The sequence below is a fragment of the Pelophylax lessonae genome, assembly GCF_965119305.1.
Source record: "Pelophylax lessonae genome assembly, chromosome: 10".
Lineage (NCBI taxonomy): Eukaryota > Metazoa > Chordata > Amphibia > Anura > Ranidae > Pelophylax > Pelophylax lessonae.
In genome coordinates this window covers 82,509,285-82,535,591 of record NC_138777.1, presented here as the reverse complement: position 1 = coordinate 82,535,591, position 26,307 = coordinate 82,509,285, and the positions used below count along the sequence as shown (strand labels likewise).

The following is a 26,307-nucleotide window of genomic DNA, read 5'->3' as shown; positions in this document are numbered from 1 at the left end:
GCATGTAGTTGACGGGCAGCTTGGAGGACCTTGTCCTTCACCTGGAAAAAAGGCACCCGAAGGAGGACATCCCTGGGTAGATCAGGGGCTATAAAGCCCGGCTTTGAGATCCTATGTATCCGGTCAATCTCCAGGTCAGAGGCTGAGAGAGAAGGAACCAGAGCAGAGAAAAGATCAGTCGCTACTTGCCTCAGGTTTTGTGGCTGGACAGACTCTGGGATCCCCCTCAGCTTTAGATTGTTCCGACGGGATCTATCCTCAAGATCCGCCACCTTGTCCTTCAGCCATGCAAGGTCCTCAGCATGACCATTGTGAGCATAGACCATAGTGTTGAGTGAGAGAGTACACTTCTCCATAGAGGATTCCACAGCATCCACTCTGGTTCCCAACTGTTTCACCTCCCTTTTTGAGTGAGGCCTTGAAAAAGATCAGAATGGAGGAAGGACCACAGGGAATGGATCATGTCCTTAAGCAAGGAAGCTAACACTGGCAGATCCCCAGTGGGGAATGCTGCAAAAGGGTCCGTGGAGGGCTGTGCAGGGATCCCACCATGCAGCAGACTGATCCATCCCACAGGCCTGATCAGGGTCCGGTGGTGGGGAACTCCATCTGGGCTTCTGCTTGGCAGGGCTCCTGGCTGAAGGCGAGGGAGGAGTGGAGGAGCTGGACGAGTTGCCACTGTCCGAATTAGCTACCTGGCGCGATGGCAGGCTGTGATTCTCCCGCCCGCTTGAGACATAGGATGCGTGCTGTTGCGGCCTACCCGCGCCATGCTGGCGGAGGCCCACGGCGGAGGAGATGAGGAATCCATCCATCCTATTAGCCTGAGAGGAGCCCTTCTTCCCCTTCATGCTTCCCGGAGGCTGCAGGAGTGTTGTGGAGGTAAGTAAATCCGCTGTGTGGGCTGCTGTGCGCTGAAGTCCCGGATGGCCAAGCGGAGCTGCCGGTCTAAGCGTCCATCTTGCAGCGCCGCAGGCCACGCCCCCGAGGGAACATTTTCTATCACTATTTACAACTGAGTCACATATATACTCAAATAACCCCATACTCTTTAATTGGGATTAATAAATCTCATGGGCCCGAGGAGCCATTGTCCACCCTGTATTCTCATCTACTTAATATCAAACTAGGCAAGTTTCCTCTGGCAGTCAGAGATAGGTGGCAAAAAACTAATGCTGTCCTTGACATCTGAACATTGGAACGATATTTGAAAATCCCATTTCTCTCATACCTCTGCCTGTCAATAACAAGCGCAAAAACTATAGGCAAAACTTTTTTTTTAATTTTGGATAGAGTAAGGGAGGGTTATAACCCCTGTCAGATTTACCATCTGTATCCAATTGTAGAGATTTCACTTCACTTCCTGGCCCATAACCAAACAGGAATTGAGAGGAAATCCCTGAAAAATAAGGTAAATTCTTAGGGATCCCCAGGTCACCAGAACTAGTATATACATTGGAAGATTTTCCCCTCTATTACTTTTCTGGGGACAACTCAAAATGTGGGATTTTTTTTTTAACTTTCACTTTCAATGATAATGGTAAAAGGGACAAATAGAGAGGGGGGATCTCTTTAATGAGGACACAGACAGCAATACAAACTGACAGGTGTTCTAATCCCTCTTAACTCTATCCAAAACTAAAAAAAAAAAGTTTTGCCTTTAGGTATACTTTAACTGTATATTATCCACTAAACATATTAAACATCAACCCATCTATACAAAAAGATTTTGTTATCCCATACAAACTGTTTGTGCTGTCATCGAACCCAAGTTGACTTTGTCCACCTGATATAATTATACCCTGCAATTTTTAGTCCCTGGTGACAGACTTGTCATCCCTGATTACAATGCCCATTCCTGCTCCCAGGTGATTTACCAGTTTGGTAACCTAGATGAGGAGTTGTGACCCCACTATATACAAACTGTCCTGCAGCACAGTTTGGGCTGTTTAAAAACCACCCATGTAGAGCGGCTGTCACCTCTCCCTGTCACAAGTGAGGGGAGGAGCATCCATTCAGGAAGAATGGAGGGAGAGAGGACAAAACTGTAAGACTGTCAGAGAGTTATAACCACCACCACTGTTGTTGGCTTCAGGAGGGCAGGAAAAAGCTTGCCCATAGAGTAGGAAGGATATTTGGAGCTGCAGGAAACTATGGAGGGTGTAGTCCCCAGGAGCCAAGAGAGACAGGGTGGGACTACAAGTCTTAAGAATACTGTAAGCCAGGAAAGGGAAGATAAAAGGAAGAAGAACACTGGGCTCAAAAAGAGTCATGTGTAAAGTGAAGAGAGAAAAATTGTAGGCTGTTTATTCAGAGATGCTGCTTACATCCAGAGCTAATCATGATATTGGAGTGGGACTGTGCTGCAACATTTGTTCAGAAGCCGCTGCCACCTGGTCCCCACTGTTAGTCACTGTTTTGCACCATACTGCCAGTGGGAGGGGTATAAACAGAATCTAAGACATATCACCTCTAAATAAATATATCCTAAATTAAGGACACCCCTAGAGTCAGGATTTAGGGGGGGGGGGGTTTGGGTCCAGAAGTATTTGGTTCACACATCGTTATTGTTTTACTGTAACAATTTGCTTTATTTTGTGTCTGTATTAATAATAATATATAATACAAGTAATATTCCAGAGGTTGGATGAAAGGTTTAGTGCTGAAAAACAGTTTTTGTAGTTAATAGTAGGTTTTTGGAAACAGTTTATAAATCATACCAAAGAGAGGGAAAGCTTTGGAAGAAGAGGGCTAGAGGGAATTGGTCCCAAATTAGGTAAAGTCCCTCTAAATGAGGAGAGATAAATGGAGGTCAGGTGCCCCCCTGCAATTGACTTACAGTATTTGAGCAGGCTGCAGGTATGAGAATGAAGGATAAATACTGAAAATACACTTATCATTAAAAGAGAGAATGCGGTGGCAATCACCGTTGATGATGTTTTGAAAATGCAACATGATTGTAAATTTTATATACATTTCTATATTATACTCTATTTAAATCCAACAGAACATATTCAAATAATGCATCACAATATCTCTGCTGTCTACAAAGTAAGAATGACCTAACCATTACTTTGCTTATCAACTTGCTCCTACATAGCTGTATCTGTATCTGTATCTGTAGCATGGTTGTAAAGGCTGAAGGTTTCCTACCTTCATTCATTCTTTAAAAAACTTTCCGTGTGCTGCTCCCCCCCCAGCCCCCCCCAGCCCCCCCAATACTTACCTGAGCCCCCTCTCAATCAAGCCATGTGCACAAGAGTCTCGGCTGTCCCAGGACTCCCTCTCCTCATTGGCTCAGACAGCAGGGGGAACCATTGGCTCTCACAGCTGTCAATCACAGCCAGTGAGCCAACGAGGAGAGAGTAGGGGGCAGGGCCCAACCATGGCTCTATGCATCTTATGGATGCATAGAACAGGGCTCAGGAGCAAGCATGCACCAGTGCCCACATAGCAAGTGGCTTGCTCTTGGGGGCACTGGTCATGGGGCAGAAGCAGGGAGCGCTGGTTGGGGACCAAAGAAGAAGAGGATTGGGGCCACTCTGTGCAAAACTATTGCACAGAGCAGGTAAGTATAACAAGTTTGTCATTTAAAAAGAAAAAGCTGAACCTTTAGGCCTTATGCACACTGGACATTTAAAAATGCCAATAGCCTTAGCTGTAGAAATCTGTGGCTGTAGAATGAGTTTTGCAGTGTTTTTGCAGTAGCATTTATCAGAATTTTTTTTAGCATTTGTGTCTTTCAGCTTTTGCTAGCAAAACTATATTCTGACAAAAAGTTATGTCTCAAAACGCTAAATCATTATGTGGAGGGGGGATTATGGTGTGGGGATATTTTTCAGGGGTTGGTCTTGGCCCCTTAGTTCCAGTGAAGGGAACTCTTAAGTCATCTGCATACCAAGACATTTTGGACAATTTCATGCTCCCAACTTTGCGGGAACAGTTTGCGGATGGCCCCTTCCTGTTCCAACATGACTGCACACCAGTGCACAAGGTCCATAAAGACAGCTATGAGTGAGTTTAAGGGGAAGAAACTTAACTGGCCTGCACGGAGTCCTGACCTCAACCCGATAGAACACCTTTGGGATGAATTAGAGTGGAGACTGTGAGCCATTCCTTCTTTCCAACATCAGAGCCTGACCTCACAAATGCGCTTCTGGTAGAATGGTCAAACATTCCCATTGCCACACTCCTAAACCTTGTGGACAGCCTTCCCAGAGGAGTTGAAGCTGTTATAGCTGCAAAGGCAGGGCTAAGTCAACACTGAACCCTACGGACTAGAACTGGGATGCCAGTAAAGTTCATGTGCAAGGCAGGTGCCCCAATACTTTTGGTATTATGGTGTATGTTTTAAAACTTTTTTTTTCACTATGCTTATTAAATCTATGTTTTCTTAAATAAATAACATACAATTGAAGGCATGGAATTAAAAATCCAGCTAGATAAACAGTTTTCCAATCCAGTCCAATAACTACCAGAATCATCTGACCTACCCCTTCTTTTTCTTTAGAAAGACTGTGTAAGGACACTTGTGCTGAAGGATGTGATTATTACTCAGGTAAATCTAGCATAGAGAATTGTTGTGTGAGGGGAATAAATATTATTCCACTTAGACATAAAGGTATGTTAAGGCTTTTCCAAGCCCAAATCAGTTACAAAGAATACCATACCACTGAGCACTATAAACAGCAAGCCTAATGCAAGAGACCAGAAGAGACAGTAAAACTAAAAAAAACCAGAGGGCTCTACCTGTTGAATTTGCCCTGAGATGGGCTAATATTTGTTATGCCACATGTAAACTAGTATACTGTATGTTGTTGTTCCCAATAATAGGTGAAATGATATCTTGAAAAACAATTCAATTTTATTTCACATTATATAAAGATAAATCTAAACAGCTGCAGTACATTGACAAAATATTTGCCACATGTGCCTATATTCATTGATCTCTCAACAAAAATGGGGTTAAAACAGGTGGTAAGGAGGAATCTCCTCACTTCCTCACCACCTGTCAGTAGCCTCTGGAGTACAATCTGAACATGGTTCAGGCTTCATCAGGCTTTAGAAAAAGGGAGATTTAGGCACATATCTAAATCTACCCTTCATGAAATAACAGCATGTACCCTCTACAAATTCATGTAGTCTGTCAACTTGCATTAAATTCCCCCCCCCCCCATACATACTTACATGAATGGTGTTATTTTGTTCCCAAGAAATATCTAACATTAACTTAACGCTGATTTTCAGTGTATCATCATTTTTTTCTATTTGGATGCCATTATCAATATACGGAAGTTTTAACCTATGTATTAAATGAGAAGACAAAAGAAATATGTAATCATTTAATTAACTGAATAAAAATAGTAATAATCAGCGCAAACCATAAAATTCAAAAACAATTCAAAAAACCATATAAAATGGTGCACACAAGGCTGCAAACAATCAGTACTAAACACAAAACACCAGTGACTAATTAATAAACAATATCGCTGCGCCAAGTGAAAAAAATCAGTAAATGTACATAAATATTGCTGTGCCAAACAAACCAATGATAATGTGCATAAACTGGATAAAAATGTATACATTAATATAAAAGCTAATGAATGCTAATATAAAGTGCAAAAGTGCAACAAAAGTCCCAGTGTTTGGTGATCAGGTGAATAATACATTCCAAAAGTTCAAAATTAAGTAATCAAAGAAATCAATTCAAATAAAGACTCTTTAGATCTTCATCTGTATTTAATGATTAAAGTGCCAGTGCTCCACACTTCACACAGGTGCTCCCAGTAACAGTGTTAATTTAGCAGCTCACCTCAAAACAAATACTCCAAGGAGTCATACATGCACAGATATCATTAAGATCGACAATCTGTTATCTCCACTCTCTCCACCTAGCCTGCCCTCCGAGTGCGGTAAGGTTCACGCTCAGCAGGGAGAAAAAAAGGAGATGCAATCTAATGCTCTCAGTTTGAAAGATTTTTATTGCCAAGACAGAAAGTAAATGAACTTACATTCTCTTGCATATTCCTGGATGGGGGTGCCTGCTTTGAATTAGTTCTAATAATGCTCCAGCTTTCATATCAAAAATATACCAGGAACTAGTTAAAATCTTGAAAATAGATTATTAACCGCAGAGTTCAGGTATAATGGAAAGAATGAATAGCACAAATAAAGACAAATTGAGAAAAGAGTAATTGAAACTTCAAATCAAGTGGAACAGAACGAAAAGTTGCTAGCACCTTTCTTTTCTCTTTACAGGAAAATACCCATCCTTTCAGAGGAGGAGACGTCGTGGTAGTGAAGCTGCTGCCCAAAGGAAAGAAACAACAGGATTTCACCTATGGCCCTGAGACCACCGTGGTAGCAGTTACCAGGACCGCCGTCTTGACTGAACACAGCCCTACTTGGATCCATGCCACTAGAGTGAAGTTGATGCAGAGAGGACCTGAGCCGGAGGATCCAGAAGCAAGAAAGGAGGTACTAACGGGGGCAGACCGCCCTGACCTTGAACAGGACAGTCAAGAAAAGGGGGTACTGACGGGGGCAGACCGCCCAGACCCTGTAGAAAATGACTTTTCTAATTTTACCGGACACAGGCAAACTATGGCTGCTGATACTCCTGACTTCATTTTCAGTGTTTTCCTTTGTATGGGCTGTTACTAACTGTATCTACCATCCTGAGGACTTGGGTATCATGAGAAGTATATGCGGACCATACCCTTCATATGAAATACATAACAGAAAAAAAGAGAGAATTGAGTATTGAGAATGGTGTAGATGAGAATCCACCCACTTTTCATAGTGAAATGCTATTAACAAAATTTAAATATGCTTATGCAAGGAAGTCAGGTTTTGAAAAATGTTGGATATGTAGCAAACTCCATCCTGAAACAGCCCGCATCCCTCTTATTGCTGTCCCTTTGAATATTACCCAGTTTCTTAAAGAAACCTCTGCCGCTTTAACCAATGTATCAAGTAATAATAATATCACTTTCCCAATAGACGGTAGGAGCCATTTCCCAGACTGGTGTTTCAGCCTGGAAAATAACACATGTGTTAACCCTTCCATTTGCAAAAAGTCAATTTTTAATATTACTTCCTGCATAGTTCCATTGGGAAGATCATGTTCTATGTTTGACATATCGAGTCCTAGTTTAAATAAGTCTATAATGAGTAATTACCAGAATTTCTCCCGAGACATACAAAGAATATTTGACCAGCTGGTGGTCGCAACAGAGTAAATTCCTACAAGAATATATTGCCCAAAGACCGTTTTCACTGGGACAAAGTATATATGTATTTTGTGGGAAGGAATGTTGTGGATAATGACAAAAATGGGCATATGCTTGAAGCAAGTACACATCCAAGATATCCCTTAAGACATAGAATCAAACGAGATCTGTTCAGCAAGGGAGATCAGGCTTGGGCCTGGCTTCCTTCCTGGACAGGGTGGGCAATAGATATGATGAAAAAATTAAATAATTATTCTAGGACCATTGATGAGATCATGGAAAAGAATTCAGATGATATTAAATTGCTAAATCTTGAACAAAGGGCTATTAGGAAAAAGTTAGAATTACATGATCTAGCTATGGAGAGTATGAGTGCTGCACTGACTGGTCTTTGTGAACACACTGAAGACTATGAGTGTTGCACTTGGATATACAATACCACTTTGGAAGTGCCAAATTACTATGACATAATTGCCCAACACAGAAAGGAGGTCAATAAATTGCAAGAAGAGGCCCGCAACATTGCTAAAAACTGGGACCCCTTTGCAAGTATGGGGGGCTTTGGTTTTGAAGGAGTGTTTTCCTGGTTAAAAGACATTGCTATGATGATTGTGATGATTTTACTTTTTCTATTATTTTTATATGCTTGTTTTAAACTTATTATGTACCTAATTGCTAAAACCACAAATAATCCAGACTCAACTAGCAGAGGAGGATCTTATGTAAGTTTGTATTTTAAGAGAGATGCTGAAAATGTTGACACATTTTTAACAACCGTAAAAGGTGTGCTGTTACAACAGACTCAAACCCCCCTTGATTATCAGGAATATGTAAAGTTCTATAAAGCCAAGAAAGCTAAGTCTACCATTTAGGTGGGCAGGATTAGGTCCTTTTTTTTTTTTTAATTATACTAAGGAAGCCAAGGACATTGTCGCCTAACCTGCTGTCTCTTTCCAGGGAGACCTTGTGTCCTCTGATGACACCATAGAAATGATAGGAAAAAATCAGGTAAATTAAATTATGATTTTTTAGAGGGGATTGAAGGGGCGTGACAGGCATGTGCGCCACCATTTTGTTGCTTGCCACCATTTTCTAGCTTGACCTGTGTCACACCATTTTGGTACATCACTGAATTCTTTGAGTTATTTCATTATATATTGTTAAGTTGCTTAAAGGCTTTAGTTATAGAATACTCAGACATATAACACATTTAAATGTCTCTAACACGTTAGCTAAAGATACATTCTGCTTCCTGACGATATCTCACCTAAAGTTCCTCTTATTGTTATACTAAGTTGAAAAGTCTAGACTGGCAGATTTTGCAATATCCAGCAAACATTTACTGTTTAACCCATTGTTCAGTTACTTGAGAGCACTTTTCCCCCCTCCCATTCTGTTTCCTGTGTATTTTCCTGTATAAGAACTCCTACACTTTGAATAAACCTTAAGAATGCTTTTGACCTGTATATTGGCTGCCTGGTCTCATTTCACAGAGAGAAAGTATTCTTCCGGACTCCGTTTCTTGCATAGAACAGATTAGACTTTGCTCATAGTCAAGGGACTATAATACATATATATATAAAGAGGTGGGCATTGGCCCAATCACTTTCAGTGACAACCAGGTGAGGAGTACAAAGACAAGTGTGTCTTGCCTACAGTCAAGCATGGTGTTGGGAGTGTCATGCTTGCTAAAGAAGCTGAGGGTAAAGGTGATGGACTGGCCAAGTATGTCTCTAGACCTAAACCCTATTGAGCATATGTGGAGCATTCTTAAACAGAAGATGGAGAAGTGCAATCTCTCTAACACCCACCAGCTCCATGATGTCATCATCTAGAAGTGAAGGAGGACTCCAGTGGCAACCTGTGAAGCTCTGGTGAACTCCATGCCCAAGAGGGTTAAGGTAGTGCTGGAAAATAATGGTGGCCACACAAAATATTGACACTTTTTGCCCAATTTGGACATGTTCACTTTTATACATTGCTGTTACATTAATGGCTGTGTGTTGAGTTATTTTGTTATACAAGCTGTACACTCACCACTTTACATTGTAGCAAAGTGTCATTTATTCAGTGTTGTCACATGAAAAGATATAATAACATATTTACAAAAATGTTAGGGATGTACTCACTTTTGTTAGACACTGTAGTTAATCTGGTTGAAAAAGACACAAGTTTAAATATGTAACTATCTTAAAAAGGTATTAGAGTGCCCTCCCAGTGGATGAAGGAGCACGGGATACACCTTTGGACAGCAGCATTGTCAGTCTGGGGGTGGGGCATGTTAGATGTATTAGTAGATTTTGATGCACTAACAAATTTAAGCCAAACTCTGGCTCACACTGCAGTTAAACAGGCAGTTGCAGCAACCATTTTTTCAGGGAAAAATATTTTACATGCATAAACAAAATATGATCCTTGTAGGCACCCCTGTCAGTGGTAAATGGTTTGTCTCCACACTCTAACTGGTACATCTGCAGGATAGATTTTTCTTTTTTTTTTTTTAAAGATATTAACTTGCGAGGCTAAACTAAATAGTAAAGAAAACGTAGAAAAATATAATTAAACAACTGTCACTGTAAAAATCTAAACTTAACCTACCTTTAAAGTGGACAGTGTCAGTCAGTGTTGCAGTGGACAGTGTCAGTAGGGCAATTGGACAGTGTTTGGACGGTGTCAGTAGGGCAGTGGATTGTGTCAGTGTAAAAGTGCTGCACATACAAATGCTAAAATAGTAAAAAGTGATGTTTGTAATTGATAATTGAATTATAAACCTAATAAAAACCTCATTTGTATAGAAAATCTGTATTTTTTGTGCTAAATTATAATGGTGCTAAATTATAATGGTGTCCTGCATATATTAGTACATAGTATGAGGACCATGGTATGGTTTGCTATGGACTAGTATTATGTAATTATAGAAGTCATTGTAGCCGTATTAGTGCACTTGCGACATAGACAATTGAGTACTGTCCGTGATACTTTTTTTATTTGCACTAACATACAATTTTTCAGGACAAGCTTTCGGGGTATGTCCCCTTCATCAAGATCCAAGCAGTACTGCTTGGATCTTGATGAAGGGGACATACCCCGAAAGCTTGTCCTGAAAAATTGTATGTTAGTGCAAATAAAAAAAAGTATCACGGACAGTACTCAATTGTCTATGTAATTATAGAATAAATCGGGGATAATGGTATTAGGTGCCCCATAATAATATGTCGTATAATATCAATGCATACACCTCCTGGGAGATTTGTATTAATCATAATAATATCATCATTCAGTGTAACCTTATTGATACCTAGTTGTTCCAAAAATATTGCATTTATGTAGAATATATATTGGATGTGATTAATATATATCAGAGCTTAAGTATTGCTGTGGTAATTAGGTAAATCAGATCACACAAATGGAGTGGTCTCATAAGAATCATCATATAGGTAAAGCTAATAAGAATCCACAGGGCATATATATACACTTCTAACATCATACATCCCAAATAAATCTTGCATACTAATATGTTAGTTCTCCTTTTTTACACATGATATAGGAGTCGGCACTTGTGTTCAAACTTTTCTATGTCTCTTTTTTCTATGATGTAAAACATTTGGTTACAATGTCCCCCTGCTGAATATGTCTCGCTGACATAGCTGTGTAGGGGTATTAAAATTAGATACATTGGGTTATACATGTATACGGTAATCGGATTAGTAATTTCCAGACACCTGGGGACTAATTACATAAATCTTCACTTGATAAAACACAGAAGGTTCACCAACCAATCCGATCTCCCTGAGGAAGGCACGTAGTCCCGGTGCCGACACTCGTAGGGGAGGGGCCAGGCTATTGTCAGTGGAGAGAGTATCATTCAGCGAGACAACAACTGATACATGTAGCAACGGCGGCACATTTGAACTGATTGTTCCTGAACTCTGGAATCTGTCTGTGTAGACTGGTGCACTGAAGCACCAGAACTGTGTGAGTGTTTTTAATCTTTTAAATAAAACATGTTTTATATATCGATGTTATTTGCACTATGGGTTTTTCAATTTCTTTCCCCATATGGATGGCTGAGCACATTACCGGCTGATTGGGAACACATACTCTGGAAGAAAATCACCCAGCGCTTCCCAGTGGCAATCCAGGCTATTATTGAATAATTCTGAGCGCGTTATCGCATCCCTTGAGGTAAGCACACAACCTTAGGGGGAATTATAAGAGAAAAGAACACCAGATATACTGCTTCAAAAGACTGCAGTTATGGATCATCTAGCCGAGTGCTGATTGAATACTGGTGAATGAGTTTCTTCATAATTGTGAACTAAAACACACATTTTTTACCTTTTTTTGTTACACTTAAACATTGTAGCATGGGTTTATGTTTTGAGGTTGAAAAGTTTATTTGTTTTATAATTATATAATTATTTATTTATTTGTATACTTATTTGAAAATTGTACGGATCACAGGACAGCATTATAATTTAGCACAAAAACCATGGATTTTCTATACAATTGAGGTTTTTATTTAGTTTATAATTCAATTAATAATTACAAACATCACTTTTCCACTATCCTAAAGGGGAGTGATCAGTGTAAGCAGCATTAACATATTGTCTCTACACAGTTGCTCATGGGATCACAGAAATTAACATTCAAACCTATATGGACAGGCGGCAATTTCTGCAGGATTGAGCAGACATTTTGCATCTGGAAAACTATAACTTAGTATCTTGTTTCAGAAACTGTAGAAGGAGAAAATGGACAGATTTTGCACTACTGCTACTATGCTTTTTTTTAATCTGGAAATAAAAGTTAGGTTCTTTTTTTTGCTAATTGAAAACATAAACCTTTACAGATGTGTTGCATGGCTTTTAATCCTTTTCAGACAGGCCGCTATTTCTGAGAGAGAGAATATAATGCAGCTAGAAATAAGAAATTGTTGCCTTTTTTTAAAGCCTGAATGAAGATGGTAAATGTTAACAGATTGGTACCATATTTTTTAAGCCAATTTGAACAGGCCACATATTGCAATAAAAAAATGGGTTATTTTTTCCAGTTCAGAAGAGAGAAAGGTATACAGATTTGCAATCAATAGTTTTAAGGCAGAGAGAGATGGTAGATTGCATCTGGAAAAAAAATATATATTTTTATTTTAAATTAAACACAGAAAAGTGTTAGAAATTTCAAGCATACTTTTAAAGCCTTTTGTATATTTAACAATTTCTGAGGGGTTGAGCAAGCAGGTTGTTAATGGACATAACATTTTTATTTTTCTTTAAATTTTTGACATCTAGTCTTGCAGAATTTCATCCTCTACTTTGAAACCTATTTGGCTAGGCCACTACTTCTGATGGAGAGAGAGAACAGGCAGATTTAATCAATAAATATGATATTAGACTGACTATCTACTGTTGATCAATGGGCCTCCAATCCTCTGATCCATGAATGGAGAAGCAGCAGTGGCAATAGCTTCCTTAACACTATTTTTTTTTTTTTTTTTTTAAACCACAGAGGACAGGCCCAATTACAGGCAGCTCTCACAGGAAGCCCCTGAGCCAAATGATTGCTGACTGCATCAGGTCCAGGGCTGATGCAGACATGGTCAGAAATGAGAACCCTTTCGACTATTGGGTGCCCAGGAATGACCACCAATCAGATGCACTGGTGCTTCTGGCTTGCCCTGGAGCCAGTGTGCTGTCTGAGGAGGCATTCAGCATGGCAGTATTTTGATACAGAGAGGTGAATCAGCCTGTCTCCTGACAGCGTGGATCGGCACACTTTTATTAAAATGAAACATTTCCTGTTTAACAATAACTACAAAACTGCTGATACAGACTAAACTTTGCACTGATAATAAGCCCTCGAAGAAAAGCTGTCATTGTGTCCCACAGGATAGCTGCCAAAACTGTGCCCTTGTTGTGCTGTATGAAATCAGCTAGGTCACTCAGAAGAGGTTGCGGCTCCGGGAACCATAACATAATAGGTTGATGCGCCACAAGGGGTGAGTCATGGGCCAGCAACTGACAGGTGTACCCAGAGAGGAGTGTGATCAGATATTAAACGGGGTTCATAGGCTGAATCTTCTACATAAGTTAACATTTCAGAGTTACCTAGAGCCATGTCAATGCGGACAGGCCACCGTGCGTGACTGCATGAGAGGAGTAGCACTTGAGCTCCGTATGTCTGTCCCTCAACACATCTCTGAGGCCAAGTTTAGCTTTTAATTTAATGAAGGCTATGGGCCGTGACAAAGGAGGCGTTGATCCTTGCACAAGAGAAAATTTACTCTAATTGGAAAGGGGTGGGGGTGGTGTGGGTAGGAGCAAGTAGGTCCCTATCTGTAACAGCAACAGTAGTGATCAGGCAGGGCATCCTTCTCCCAAGAATCTGCAGGAAATCCGTAGACTTGAAATAGTCACCCAGTCTGGTTGTAAACATAGTGCCAGTTCCATAATAGGTAGCTTGCTCTGTTTGCAAACTGTTTACTTTTAACAAGAATAGCTTGCATTTGTATACTATCTGCTAGAATATGATCTGATATAGAGCTACACTTTTAGAACCCTTTTGCAACTTTTTTTTTTAATTATGTGCTATAACATTTTTTTTTCTCAAATTTCTTTTAATTTTGCCATATGGCAGGGTTTTGTTTTAAAGTGCAGGTAGCTAAAATTCTTTGGTAGGGCGAGTCAATTATTTTGAATTCTTGCTACCCACTGTTTAAGATATTGTCCTAAAGATTTACATTTTTGCTGCAGGGGATGGTCTAAATCTAATGTGTATCTTAGTGCAGACCTCGGTGAATATCACACAAGCAGGAAATTATGTTTCTTGGGGGGCGTTCTGTGCACCATCTGTGTACAAAATGCCTCCAGGTAGCCATATTGCATTCCATTTTACAGAAAAGTACAGCGCTGCAGATTGAAAAGGAAAGCTAATTTTTAATAAAATTCAATTACAATGGGAATTGTGTCTCAATTGTATATGCTATATTATTTTTTTTCCCACAAAAGTGGAGTTACCCTTCAGGTGTCCTTGGTTGTTAAAACTATTTTTCTGTTAAGAAACAGAATTTGTGCTTCTTGTGTTGCCTGTTAAATGAAATGTCTTTATTTATTAATATGACTTGGGTATAGACTAGAGTAAAATCCTGAAAAGTTCTAAATATATATATATATATATATATATATATATATATATATATATATATACATACAGTCAGGTCAATAAATATTGGGAGATCGACACAATTCTAATCTTTTTGGCTCTATACACCACCACAATGGTTTTGAAATGAAACAAAAAAGATGTGCTTTAACTGCAGACTTTCAGCTTTAATTTGAGGGTATTTACATCCAAATCAGGTGAAAAGTGTAGGAATTACAACAGTTTGTATATGTGCCTCCCACTTTTTAAGGGACCAAAAGTAATGGGACAGATTAACAATCATAAATCAAACTTTCACTTTTTAATACTTGGTTGCAAATCCTTTGCAGTCAATTACAGCCTGAAGTCAGGAACGCATAGACATCACCAGACGCTGGGTTTCATCCCTGTGATGCTCTGCCAGGCCTCTACTGCAACTGTCTTCAGTTACTGCTTGTTCTTGGGCATTTTCCCTTCATTTTTGTCTTCAGCAAGTGAAATGCATGCTCAATCGGATTCAGGTCAGGTGATTGACTTGGCCGTTGCATAACATTCCACTTCTTTCCCTTAAAAAACTCTTTGGTTGCTTTCGCAGTATACTTTGGGTCATTGTCCATCTGCACTGTGAAGCGCTGTCCAATGAGTTCTGAAGCATTTGGCTGAATATGAGCAGATAATATTGCCAAAAACACTTCAGAATTCATCCTGCTGCTTTTGTCAGCAGTCATCTCATCAATAAATACAAGAGAACCAGTTCCATTTGCAGCCATACATGCCCACGCCACGCTTCATTGATGAGGTGGTATGTTTTGGATCATGAGCAGTTCCTTTCCTTCTCCATACTCTTCTCTTCCCATCACTCTGGCACAAGTTGATCTTGGTCTCATCTGTCCATAGGATGTTGTTCCAGAACTGTGAAGGCTTTTTTAGATGTTGTTTGGCAAACTCTAATCTGGCCTTCCTGTTATTGAGGCTCACCAATGGTTTACATCTTGTAGTGAACCCTCTGTATTCACTCTGGTGAAGTCTTCTCTTGATTGTTGACTTTAACACACATACACCTACCTCCTGGAGAGTGTTCTTGATCTGGCCAACTGTTGTGAAGGGTGTTTTCTTTACCAGGGAAATAATTCTTCGGTCATCCACCACAGTTGTTTTCCGTGGTCTTCCGGGTCTTTTGGTGTTGCTGAGCTCACCGGTGCGTTCTTTCTTTTTAAGGATGTTCCAAACAGTTGATTTGGCCACACCTAATGTTTTTGCTATCTCTCTGATGAGTTTGTTTTGTTTTTTTTTCAGCTTAATGATGGCTTGCTTCACTGATAGTGACAGCTCTTTGGATCTCATATTGAGAGTTGACCGCAACAGATTCCAAATGCAAATAGCACACTTGAAATGAACTCTGGACCTTTTATCTGCTCCTTGTAAATGGGATAAGGAGGGAATAACACACACCTGGCCATGGAACAGCTGAGCAGCCAATTGTCCCATTACTTTTGGTCCCTTAAAAAGTGGGAGGCACACATACAAACTGTTGTAATTATTACACCTATCACCTGATTTGGATGTAAATACCCTCAAATTAAAGCTGAAAGTCTGCAGTTAAAGCACATCATGTTTGTTTCATTTCAAATCCATTGTGGTGGTGTATAGAGCCAAAAAGCTTAGAATTGTGTTGATGTCCCAATATTTATGGACCTGACTGTGTATATATATATATCATAAAAAAATGTGCCATGGTACTCCATGGCCCTGATTGCATGGCATGTTCATGTTCAAGCATAGGTGTTCCTAATGGACATGGTTTATTGTGACACACCTTTCATATCTTCCAGCTCTCAGCATTCATTCAGATGTAATCTCAGACTGAAATGGAAGTCAGTGCTGTAAGTTTTCCCTTTGCCAGATGGTGTGATAACAGGTCTGAATGGTGAGAAGGCAGACTATATAATGCCTACAATGTGCCACTGAGTCCAGGGGTGACATTAAAATATAGAAGTGAGATGGTTTTATAGATACATTTTTCTAATTCAGTGGCAAGTAGTAGTGGTTAGTAGCAGACACCTTGTGTGCAGATCAGGGTGGATAACTATCACTGCACAAGCCATCAAAAAGAATCCTTCAAATCTGGCAACCATAAAATTATAAGAAATTATGAAGTTATACCATTTTCAAGGTGCCAATCAGTCTGCATGCAATACTCGTTTTATTATAGTAGAGGGAATATGTTTAATCTCTAATTAAACCACAAATATTAGTTGTAGATAGTTGAGAGTTCTTCCTTATGATAGTACATATTATGAGCTACACACAGATGCAAATGTGATTTTCTTGACCTCATAAAACCCTTTGGGCTGAATAAATGGCTATAAGCACCTTGCCACAAGCCACCGTGTCGTGTTTAGATTCCTTGCAATCAGGATGATGCACTAATGTTTGGAATCCTAAATCTGGCCCAGCCATCAGAACCTGGATGATCCATGTAACAGATGCCCACTTAAAGAGGCAAGAACTCTCATCACACTAGGTAAAGAAACACCTCCAAATGGTTACCGGTCCAGACTAATAAGTTTAACAAAACATTTTTCATAAGCCTATATGTGCCTTTCATATATTTTATGCATGTTGTTTAGCTAAAAAAGCCTCCTTCACACTGACAACAAAAATCCTTGAGATCTGCTGCTGAGTGCCATCATCTTGGATGTGATGCCAGCTACCCCAGCAGATTCAGAGCTCTCACTCAAGCAATAGTCTATAGTATTCCCTTTCACTCTTTCCCACCTAAGCCCCCACATAAAAGTTTATGAAGGTAGGTGAGGGGAGGTGCAGAGAAGCTGGGCAAGCACTGAGACACTCACTCAGAGAGGGCTTTGCTTACAAAATTACTCTACTGATGTCAACATTTCTAGCATTATTAAAAGCATGTTGCAAGTGAATAAAAAAAGAATTAAAAGAGAAGTATGGCCAAAGCATACTTCTCTTGTGGGCATCACGGGTGCATTTACTTTTGCACTCCTGTGACCCAGAGTCAGTTGGGAACAGGCTATTGCCCTCTCTCAACTGACATCGCAAAGCTCTGGAAGGATGATGACCATAGTGTTTGGATCCACCCAGCCACCTGATTGATAGCTGGCTCAACTGAGATCTGAAGCCAGCTGCGTCCTCCCCCTCTACTGCCTGGCACTCCAGTGAGCACTAGCGGGGCAGAGGTAGAGCGATGGCTGACATGCACTGCTCTCCACTTTGAGCAGACCAGCAATTCTGAAGTGGGCAGTAGTGTCACTACAGAGGGGCTGGGGGGGAGTTGCCTCCCCCATGTCATTCCTTACCCCCCCCCGTGTGCTCCCCTGCTAAATTAGACTGCTGGGCAGCAGGGCTGGGGCGGGGGGAGGGGCAGAAGCCCTGGGCGCAACAACTTTATGGGGGGGGGATCCAGGTGTTTCTGACTCACAATGCTGCCTGGTGCTTTGCTTAATCCTTGACCTGTGCGATCACCACTGCTACAGTACACATTTGCAGGAGATGAGTGCCAGGTGCACACCCCTCCTACATGGCGGCACCAGCCTGCTAAAAGACACATTAACTTCCCTGTCAGGTAGGAGTGATATCCACAAGACAGATGCTCTATTGTCCCAGCCTGGAGTGACGTCACTCAGTTGCCCTGAAGTGGGATGAAAGCGAGAGCAGTGCCAGCTCGCTGCATAGGAGGAAAGTGCAACTGTGCAAGTAAGGCAGTTGGCTCACTTGTAAGGCACATTGACAGACTAACAATGTAATGTGTGGCCTTTTCTGTAAACTGGGTGGATTGGTTAACTGTTTGGGTGGGGGGCTAAATAAATTAACAATGATATAAGAAATATGCAGTATGAAGAGGTTAATGTGCTGTCACTGGTCACTGATGCATTGGTGACCAGTGGCAGTTGATTAACCCCTTTGTGCTGCAGTAGTGGCACCAGTGTCAGTGTCAATTAATGCTATTTTGCTGCAGCATGAGGAGGTTAATAATAAACACTGACACTGGTGCCACTACTGCAGCACAAAGGGCTTAATTAACTGCCACTGGTCACTATTGCATCAGTGACCAGTGGCAGCACAATAACCCCTTTATGCTGCCTATTACTAATAACTTTTTTAACCACCTGCAGACCAGAGTCATACCTGTCAAGTGGGTATACTGCGATGATGCCTGCAGCTGCCCGGTGCTGATTTTTAGAGCCGACGGTTCTTTGTAAAAGCAATCATAATGGCTAACTAGCCGCTAGATCGCTTTTACAAGAAGCGGAGGGGATGCCCTCCACCCTCAGCCTTCCACGGCTTTCTAAGGTTGTCCCATCCCACTGGGACACCCTATCGACCAGCTGACGCCTCCGCAGATGTAAACTTTGCAATTATAAAAAAAATGGAAAGCATTTCATCACTCCGATCTTGGAGTGAACAAATGCTTTAGAGGGTAGAGGAGAGATCTGTCTTGTCTATTGCCATCACAAGGAATGTTTACATCCCTTTTGTCAGCAATGAAGGCAATTAAACATAAAAATTTAAGCGACAGTTGAAAAATTAAAAAAATAAATAAAGTTCTCCCGTCCGCCTCTGCTCACAGTGAAAATGATTAATGCCTCCCCAGTTTTAACTGTGGTGTCTTATGTGCCCCCCCCCCCCCTATATATTGTTCCTAGAGTCACCACTGGACATGAGACATTTGCAGTATCATACTGATACTGCAGCACAAAGGTACTGTAAGTATTTATGTTTTTTTTTTATATAACCCAAATTTCTCTTTTAATGGAAAGGAAAAGACAGTAAGCACTTAAAATACTTGATTTGTTTGTGCTTTGATTTACAGTTTTTTTTTAGGTCGGTGACAGAGTCTGTTTAATGTACTTTACTACATGAAATATTAGCATCACCAAAAGAATTAATTCAATAACTATTTGGAAAAAAAACAAATAGAAAATTTATGAAATGTGAAATGAACACTGTGAGAATCAACCCACCCCCATTACCGCACTATATCTACCCGATGTACAATTCCATAGAATGTAATTACCGTATATGCTCCCACTGTTATTGATTTTATGGTTTCTCTAACCTCTATGTTAACTCATAATTAAATGCTCAGTGTTATAAGTTTCTGTATAACCATTGTAATGTACTTACCTCCTTTAACTTCCAATAAAAATTATTATGGAAAATAAAAGAAATATTAGCATAACAAATGAAAATCACATTTACCGTTGTCCGTGGATTAAAGGAACATGATCAATTATTTCTATTAGCAACTCATTTATGTTCAAAGATAATTGAGAGATGGTGGGTAGATCATTGATCTTGGCTTGTTGAATCTGTATATTAAAGTCTTCATAGTGTCTTCCACAGTGAGAAGCAAGACGGTAGTTACATATTCCTGGAAATCGATAGATTTCTCCATCAAATGTCCTAAAGTGGGAGTTACCCCAGGTACTGCAGAGCCAACTTTCTTTGGGCTTTAAGACTAGAAAATGCAGATTAAAGAAGGACATATCGTATTAATTAAAATGTAAAGAAACATTTACAACTCAGCTGTTTTTTATTGCTATATCCTATCATTTTCCTTTATAAGGAATAGAAAGCACAGCTTGTACTGTATCTATGGCTGACCCCCATATACAAATTACAAACTACAAATGGCAAAAAAAACTATAAACTACAAATTATGCACCTAAGCAGGGATTTTGAAATATGAATATACATTACATAGTTACATAGTAGGTGAGGTTGAAAAAAGACAATAGTCCATCCAGTTCAACCTGTGTAGGTGTGTGTGGCTGTAATCATCTCACATACCCCTGAATGTTCTGATCCTTGAGATGTACGTCTAAGAGTCTTTTGAAAGCCACCATACTTCCCGCAGAAACCACCTCTTGTGGTAGAGAATTCCACAATCTTGTAGCCCTAACAGTAAAGAACCCCCCCACGTTGCATGAGGTTAAAATGCTTCTCCTCTAATCGCATTGTATGCCCTCGAGTCCTCATGCAATACCTTCGACTGAATAGCTGTTTTTCTATGCCGAGATCACCATTGAGATATTTATAAATTGCTATCATGTCCCCTCTCAGGCGTCTCTTCTCCAGGGAGAATAAATCAAGCGATTGCAGACGCTCTTCATAATTAAGGTTCTACAATCCCCTAATTAGTTTAGTTGCCCTTCTCTGGACTCTCTCCAGCTCCAACACATCCCTTCTGAAGACTGGCGACCAGAACTGGACACAATACTCTAGATGTGGTCGGACCAGAGTTTTATAAAGTGGAAGGATTATAGGCTTATCTCTGGAATACATCCCTTTCTTTATGCATGCTAATATTCTGCTGGCTTTGGCAGCTGCTGCTTGACATTGCATGCTATTGCCTAGTCTATCATCTACCAAGACTCCCAGATCTTTCTCCATTTTTGATTTCCCCCAAGGGTTCCCCCCTAACGTGTATTGTGCTTTTATGTTTTTAGTCCCCAAGTGCAAAACCTTACACTTCTCCACATTAAACCTCATTTGCCATGTCGTTGCCCACTCTGTTATTTTGTCCAGGTCATTCTGTAGGATATCTGCTTCATGCTGTGCAGTTATTGCCCTGCCCAATTTTGTGTCATCTGCAAAAACTGATATCGAACTACTGATCCCGTCCTCAATGCTGTTTATGAATAAATTGAACAAGGTTGGTCCCAGGACTGAGCCTTGGGGGACCCCGCTTACCACCTCAGACCAGTCTGAGTATGCGCTGTTTATTACCACCCTTTGGACATGCCCTTTTAGCCAGAGAGCAAACCCTGCTGTCGATACCTGCAGACATTATTTTATAAATTAAGCTCTTGTGGGGAACTGTATCAAACGCCTTAGCGAAATCCAGGTACACCACATCCACTGGTCTGTCCCTATCTTGCTCACAGCTCACCTCCTCGTAGAATGTTAAGAGATTGGTTTGACAAGAACACCCATTTGTAAACCCGTGCTGATTACTGCTGATGATGTTGTTGTCTTTAGCAAACTCTACGATATAGTCCCTTATCATCCCCTCCAGAAGTTTACATACTATCGATGTCAAACTGACAGGCCTATAATTTCCCGGGATATGCCTCTGCCCATTTTTGAATATTGGTATCACGTTAGCTTTCCTCCAATCCCCTGGTACATTTCCTGTCATAATACTGTCAGCAAAGATCAGGGCCTGGTGATTTGTTTGTGTTAATTTTATCCAGCCTTTCCCTGATTTCACCCTCTGTTAGCCATAGCGGCAAGACCTGTGTATTACTACTAAACATACAGTCATGGTCAGTGTACCCCTCCTTTTCCTGTGTAAAGACTGACGAGAAAAAAGTGTTCAGCACGGTTGCTTTTTCAGTGTCCTCTGTAACCATCCTCCCATCATCGTTAATTATGTGTGCAATATGCTCTGCCCTAGTTTTTTTGCTGTTGATATATTTAAAGAATTTATTTGGGTTCTTTTTACTATCCTCCGCTATTTGTCTCTCAAAGTTGATTTTAGCCATTTGGATTTTGTATTTACTTTTCTTATTTGCCTCCTTGTATTGCTCGAAAGCCGATACTGTACCCTCTGATTTATATTTCTTGAAGGCCATTTTTTTTCCCCTAATAAGTTTTTTAACGTTACGGTTTAGCCAGCCAGGTTTGGCTTTGTCTCTTCTAAATTTATTTTCCATAGGAATGCACTGCAAGATGCATTTGTTTAATATGTTCCTAAAGCATTCCTATTTTTCCTCAGTGGTCAGTGATCCCAGGGTTTGGTCCCAGTTTACCCTTTCCATCAATGAGCACAATTTTGGAAAGTTTGCCATTCTGAAGTTTAGGGTTCTTATGTTCCCCACTTGCCTTGTTATATTGTTATTTACATTAAATGTGATCATCCTGTGATCGCTAGAGCCCAGGTTGTCCTGGATTCCTACCTCCGAGATTAGGTCTGGGTCATTAGTGATCAATAGATCCAGGACTGCATTTTCTCTAGTAGGAGAATCCACCAACTGTGACATGTAGTTGTCTTACAAGGTTTCCATGAATAGACGGGCCTTTTGTGAGTGTGCAGTCCCCTCTTCCCAGTCAATGTCGGGATAATTGAAGTTCCCCAATATGATGACTGATCCCAGTTTTGCCACTTTACCCAACAGTGATAAAAATTCCAGCTCTACCTCCTCCCATTGATAAGTCTATTTGCATTTAGCTAGAAGTTTTGGGTTTAAGTGACGTTTGTTATCTAAATTAGGTGTATGCAATGCCCATACTTTTTGTTTTTTTAGTTTTGGAATATGAAAGGGTTAGATTTTGTCTTTAAAATAATGAAGGAAAATCTCCCCAACAGGACAAAGACAGACTAAAAAAAAAATTGACAGGGGTCTTATCCTATTCACGCTCTATTCAAACCATAAATAATACACTTTAAGCTATAGATGCAAGCCATTTTAGAACTATAATATACTGTATGCAGTATCTCACAAAAGTGAATACTTCCCTCACATTTTTGTAAATATTTTATTATATCTTTTCATGTGACAACACTGAAGAAATGACACTTTGCTACAATGTAAAGTACTGAGTGTACAGCTTGTATAACATTGTAAATTTGCTGTCCCCTCAAAATTACTCTAATTTACTCTACTCTAATGTCTAAACCGCTGGGAACAAAAGTGAGTACATTCCTAAGCAAAAACATTCAATTGGGGTCAAATTAGCCATTTTCCCTCCCCGGTGTCATGTGACTCGTAAGTGTTACAAGGTCTCAGGTGTGAATGGGGAGACGGTGTTTTATATTTGGTGTTTTCACTCTCAATGCCTCATACTGCTCACTGGAAGTTCAACATGGCCCCTCATAGCAAAGAACTCTCTGAAGATCTGAAAAAATAAAATTTTTAGCTCTACATAAAGATGACCTAAGCGATAGGAAAATTGCCAAGGCCCTGAAACTGAGCTGCAGCATGGTGGCCAAGACCATACAGCGGTGTGACAGGACCGGTTCCACTCAGAACATGCCTTGCCATGATCGACCAAAGGAGTTGAGTGCACTTGCTCAGCGTCATATCCAGAGTTTGTCTTTGGGAAATAGACGTATGAGTGCTTTCAGCATTGCTGCAGAGGTTGAAGGGTGGGGGGTTTAGCCTGTCAGTGCTCAGGCCATGCGCCCCACACTGCATCAAATTGGTCTGCATGGCTGTCATCCCAGAAGGAAACCTCTTCTAAAGATAAACACAAGTAAGCCTGGAAACAGTTTGCTGAAGACAAGCAGACTAAGGACATGGATTACTGGAACCATGTCCTGTGGTCTGTTAAGACCAAGATAAACATATTTGGTTCAGATGGTGTCAGGCATGTGTGGTGGCAACTAAGTGAGGAGTACAAAGACAAGTGTGTCTTGCCTACAGTCAAGCATGGTGGTCATGGTCTGGGCTGCATGAGTGCTGCTGGCACTGGGGATCTACAGTTCATTGAGGGAACCACGAATGCCAACATGTACTGTGACATACTAAAGCAGAGCATCCCCTCCTTTCAGAGACTGGGCCGCGGGGCAGTATTCCAACATGATAAAGACCCCAAACACTCCTCCAAGACGACCAATGCCTTGCTAAAGAATCTGAGGGTAAAGCTGATGGACTGGTCAAGCATGTTTCAAGACCAAAACCCTATTGAGCATCTGTGGGGCTTCCTCAAATGGAAGGTGGAGGAGCGCAAGGTTTCTAACCTCCACCAGCTCCTGATGTCGTCATGGAGGAGTGGAAGAGGACTCCAGTGGCAACCTGTGAAGCTCTGGTGAACTGCATGCCCAAGAGGGTTAAGGCAGTGCTGGAAACTAATGGTGGCCACACAAAATATTGACATTTTGGACCCAATTTGAACATATTTCACTTAGGGGTGTACTCACTTTTGTTGCCAGCAGTTTAGACATTAATGCACACTCACTACTTTACATTGTAGCAAAGGGTCATTTCTTCAGTGTTGTCACATGAAAAGATGTAATTAAATATTTACAAAAATGTGAGGGGTGTACTCACTTTTGTGAGATACTGTGTGTATATATATATATATATATATATATATATATATATATATATATATATATATATATATATATATATATATATACAGTGGGTACGGAAAGTATTCAGACCCCCTTAAATTTTTCACTCTTTGTTATATTGCAGCCATTTGCTAAAATCATTTAAGTTCATTCTTCTTCCTCATGAATGTACACACAGCTCCCCATATTGACGGAAAAACACAGAATTGTTGATATTGTTGCAGATTTATTAAAAAAGAAAAACTGAAATATCACATGGTCCTAAGTATTCAGACCCTTTGCTGTGACACTCATATATTTAACTCAGGTGCTTTCCATGTCTTCTGATCATCCTTGAGATGGTTCTACACCTTCATTTGAGTCCAGCTGTGTTTGATTATACTGATTGGACTTGATTAGGAAAGCCACACACCTGTCTATATAAGACCTTCCAGATCACAATGCATGTCAGAGCAAATGAGAATCATGAGGTCAAAGGAACTGCCTGAAGAGCTCAGAGACAGAATTGTGGCAAGGCACAGATCTGGCCAAGGTTACAAAAAGATTTCTGCTGCACTTAAGGTTCCTAAGAGCACAGTGGCCTCCATAATCCTCAAATGGAAGATGTTTGGGACGACCAGAACCCTTCCTAGAGCTGGCCGTCCGGCCAAACTGAGCTATCGGGGGAGAAGAGCCTTGGTGAGAGAGGTAAAGAAGAACCCAAAGATCACTGTGGTTGAGCTCCAGAGATGCAGTCAGGAGATGGGAGAAAGTTGTAGAAAGTCAACCATCACTGCAGCCCTCCACCAGTCGGGGCTTTATGGCAGAGTGGCCCGACGGAAGCCTCTCCTCAGTGTAAGACACATGAAAGCCCGCATGGAGTTTGCTAAAAAACACCTGAAGGACTCCAAGATTGTGAGAAATAAGATTCTCTGGTCTGATGAGACCAAAATAGAACTTTTTGGCCTTAATTCTAAGCGGTATGTGTGGAGAAAACCAGGCACTGCTCATCACCTGTCCAATACAGTCCCAACAGTGAAGCATGGTGGTGGCAGCATCATGCTGTGGGGGTGTTTTTCAGCTGCAGGGACAGGACGACTGGTTGCAATCGAGGGAAAGATGAATGCGGCCAAGTACAGGGATATCCTGGACAAAAACCTTCTCCAGAGTGCTCTGGACCTCAGACTGGGCTGAAGGTTTACCTTCCAACAAGACAATGACCCTAAGCACACAGGTAAAATAACGAAGGAGTGGCTTCGCAACAACTCCGTGACTGTTCTTGAATGGCCCAGCCAGAGCCCTGACTTAAACCCAATTGAGCATCTCTGGAGAGACCTAAAAATGGCTGTCCACCAACGTTAACCATCCAACCTGACAGAACTGGAGAGGATCTGCAAGGAGGAATGGCAGAGGATCCCCAAATCCAGGTGTGAAAGACTTGTTGCGTCTTTCCCAAAAAGACTCCTGGCTGTATTAGATCAAAAGGGGGCTTCTACTAAATACTGAGCAAAGGGTCTGAATACTTAGGACCATGTGATATTTCAGTTTTTCTTTTTTAATAAATCTGCAACAATGTCAACAATTCTGTGTTTTTCTGTCAGTATGGGGTGCTATGTGTACATTCATGAGGAAGAAGAATGAACCTAAATGATTTTAGCAAATGGCTGCAATATAATAAAGAGTGAAAAATTTAAGGGGGACTGAATACTTTCCGTACCCACTGTATATATATATATATATATACATATTAGTCAGGGCTTACATAAATTAACACATTTTATAGATGAAGAGGTTAAGTTACTAAGCCTCTCAAAAAAATGGTATACATATTTCCTTAATTATCCAATCTAGTGAAAAATACCTGCTCCCAAAGAACGTCCAGTCATGCTCACATGCTTTCCACAT

At 40.6% G+C, this 26,307-nt stretch overlaps 1 protein-coding gene across 1 annotated transcript in view; it reads right to left on the bottom strand.

The window, feature by feature from the left end:
* The window catches only part of LOC309565955 (mucin-5AC-like), a gene marked incomplete at both ends in the record, with an annotated part of 316,230 nt that overhangs the window by 229,312 nt on the left and 60,611 nt on the right, over nt 1–26,307 (bottom strand). The window contains 2 exons of the mRNA XM_082270984.1: nt 5,188–5,302; nt 19,602–19,860. Of these exons, the coding sequence (XP_082127110.1) occupies nt 5,188–5,302; nt 19,602–19,860 (374 nt within the window). The remainder of the gene's footprint in view (nt 1–5,187; nt 5,303–19,601; nt 19,861–26,307) is intronic.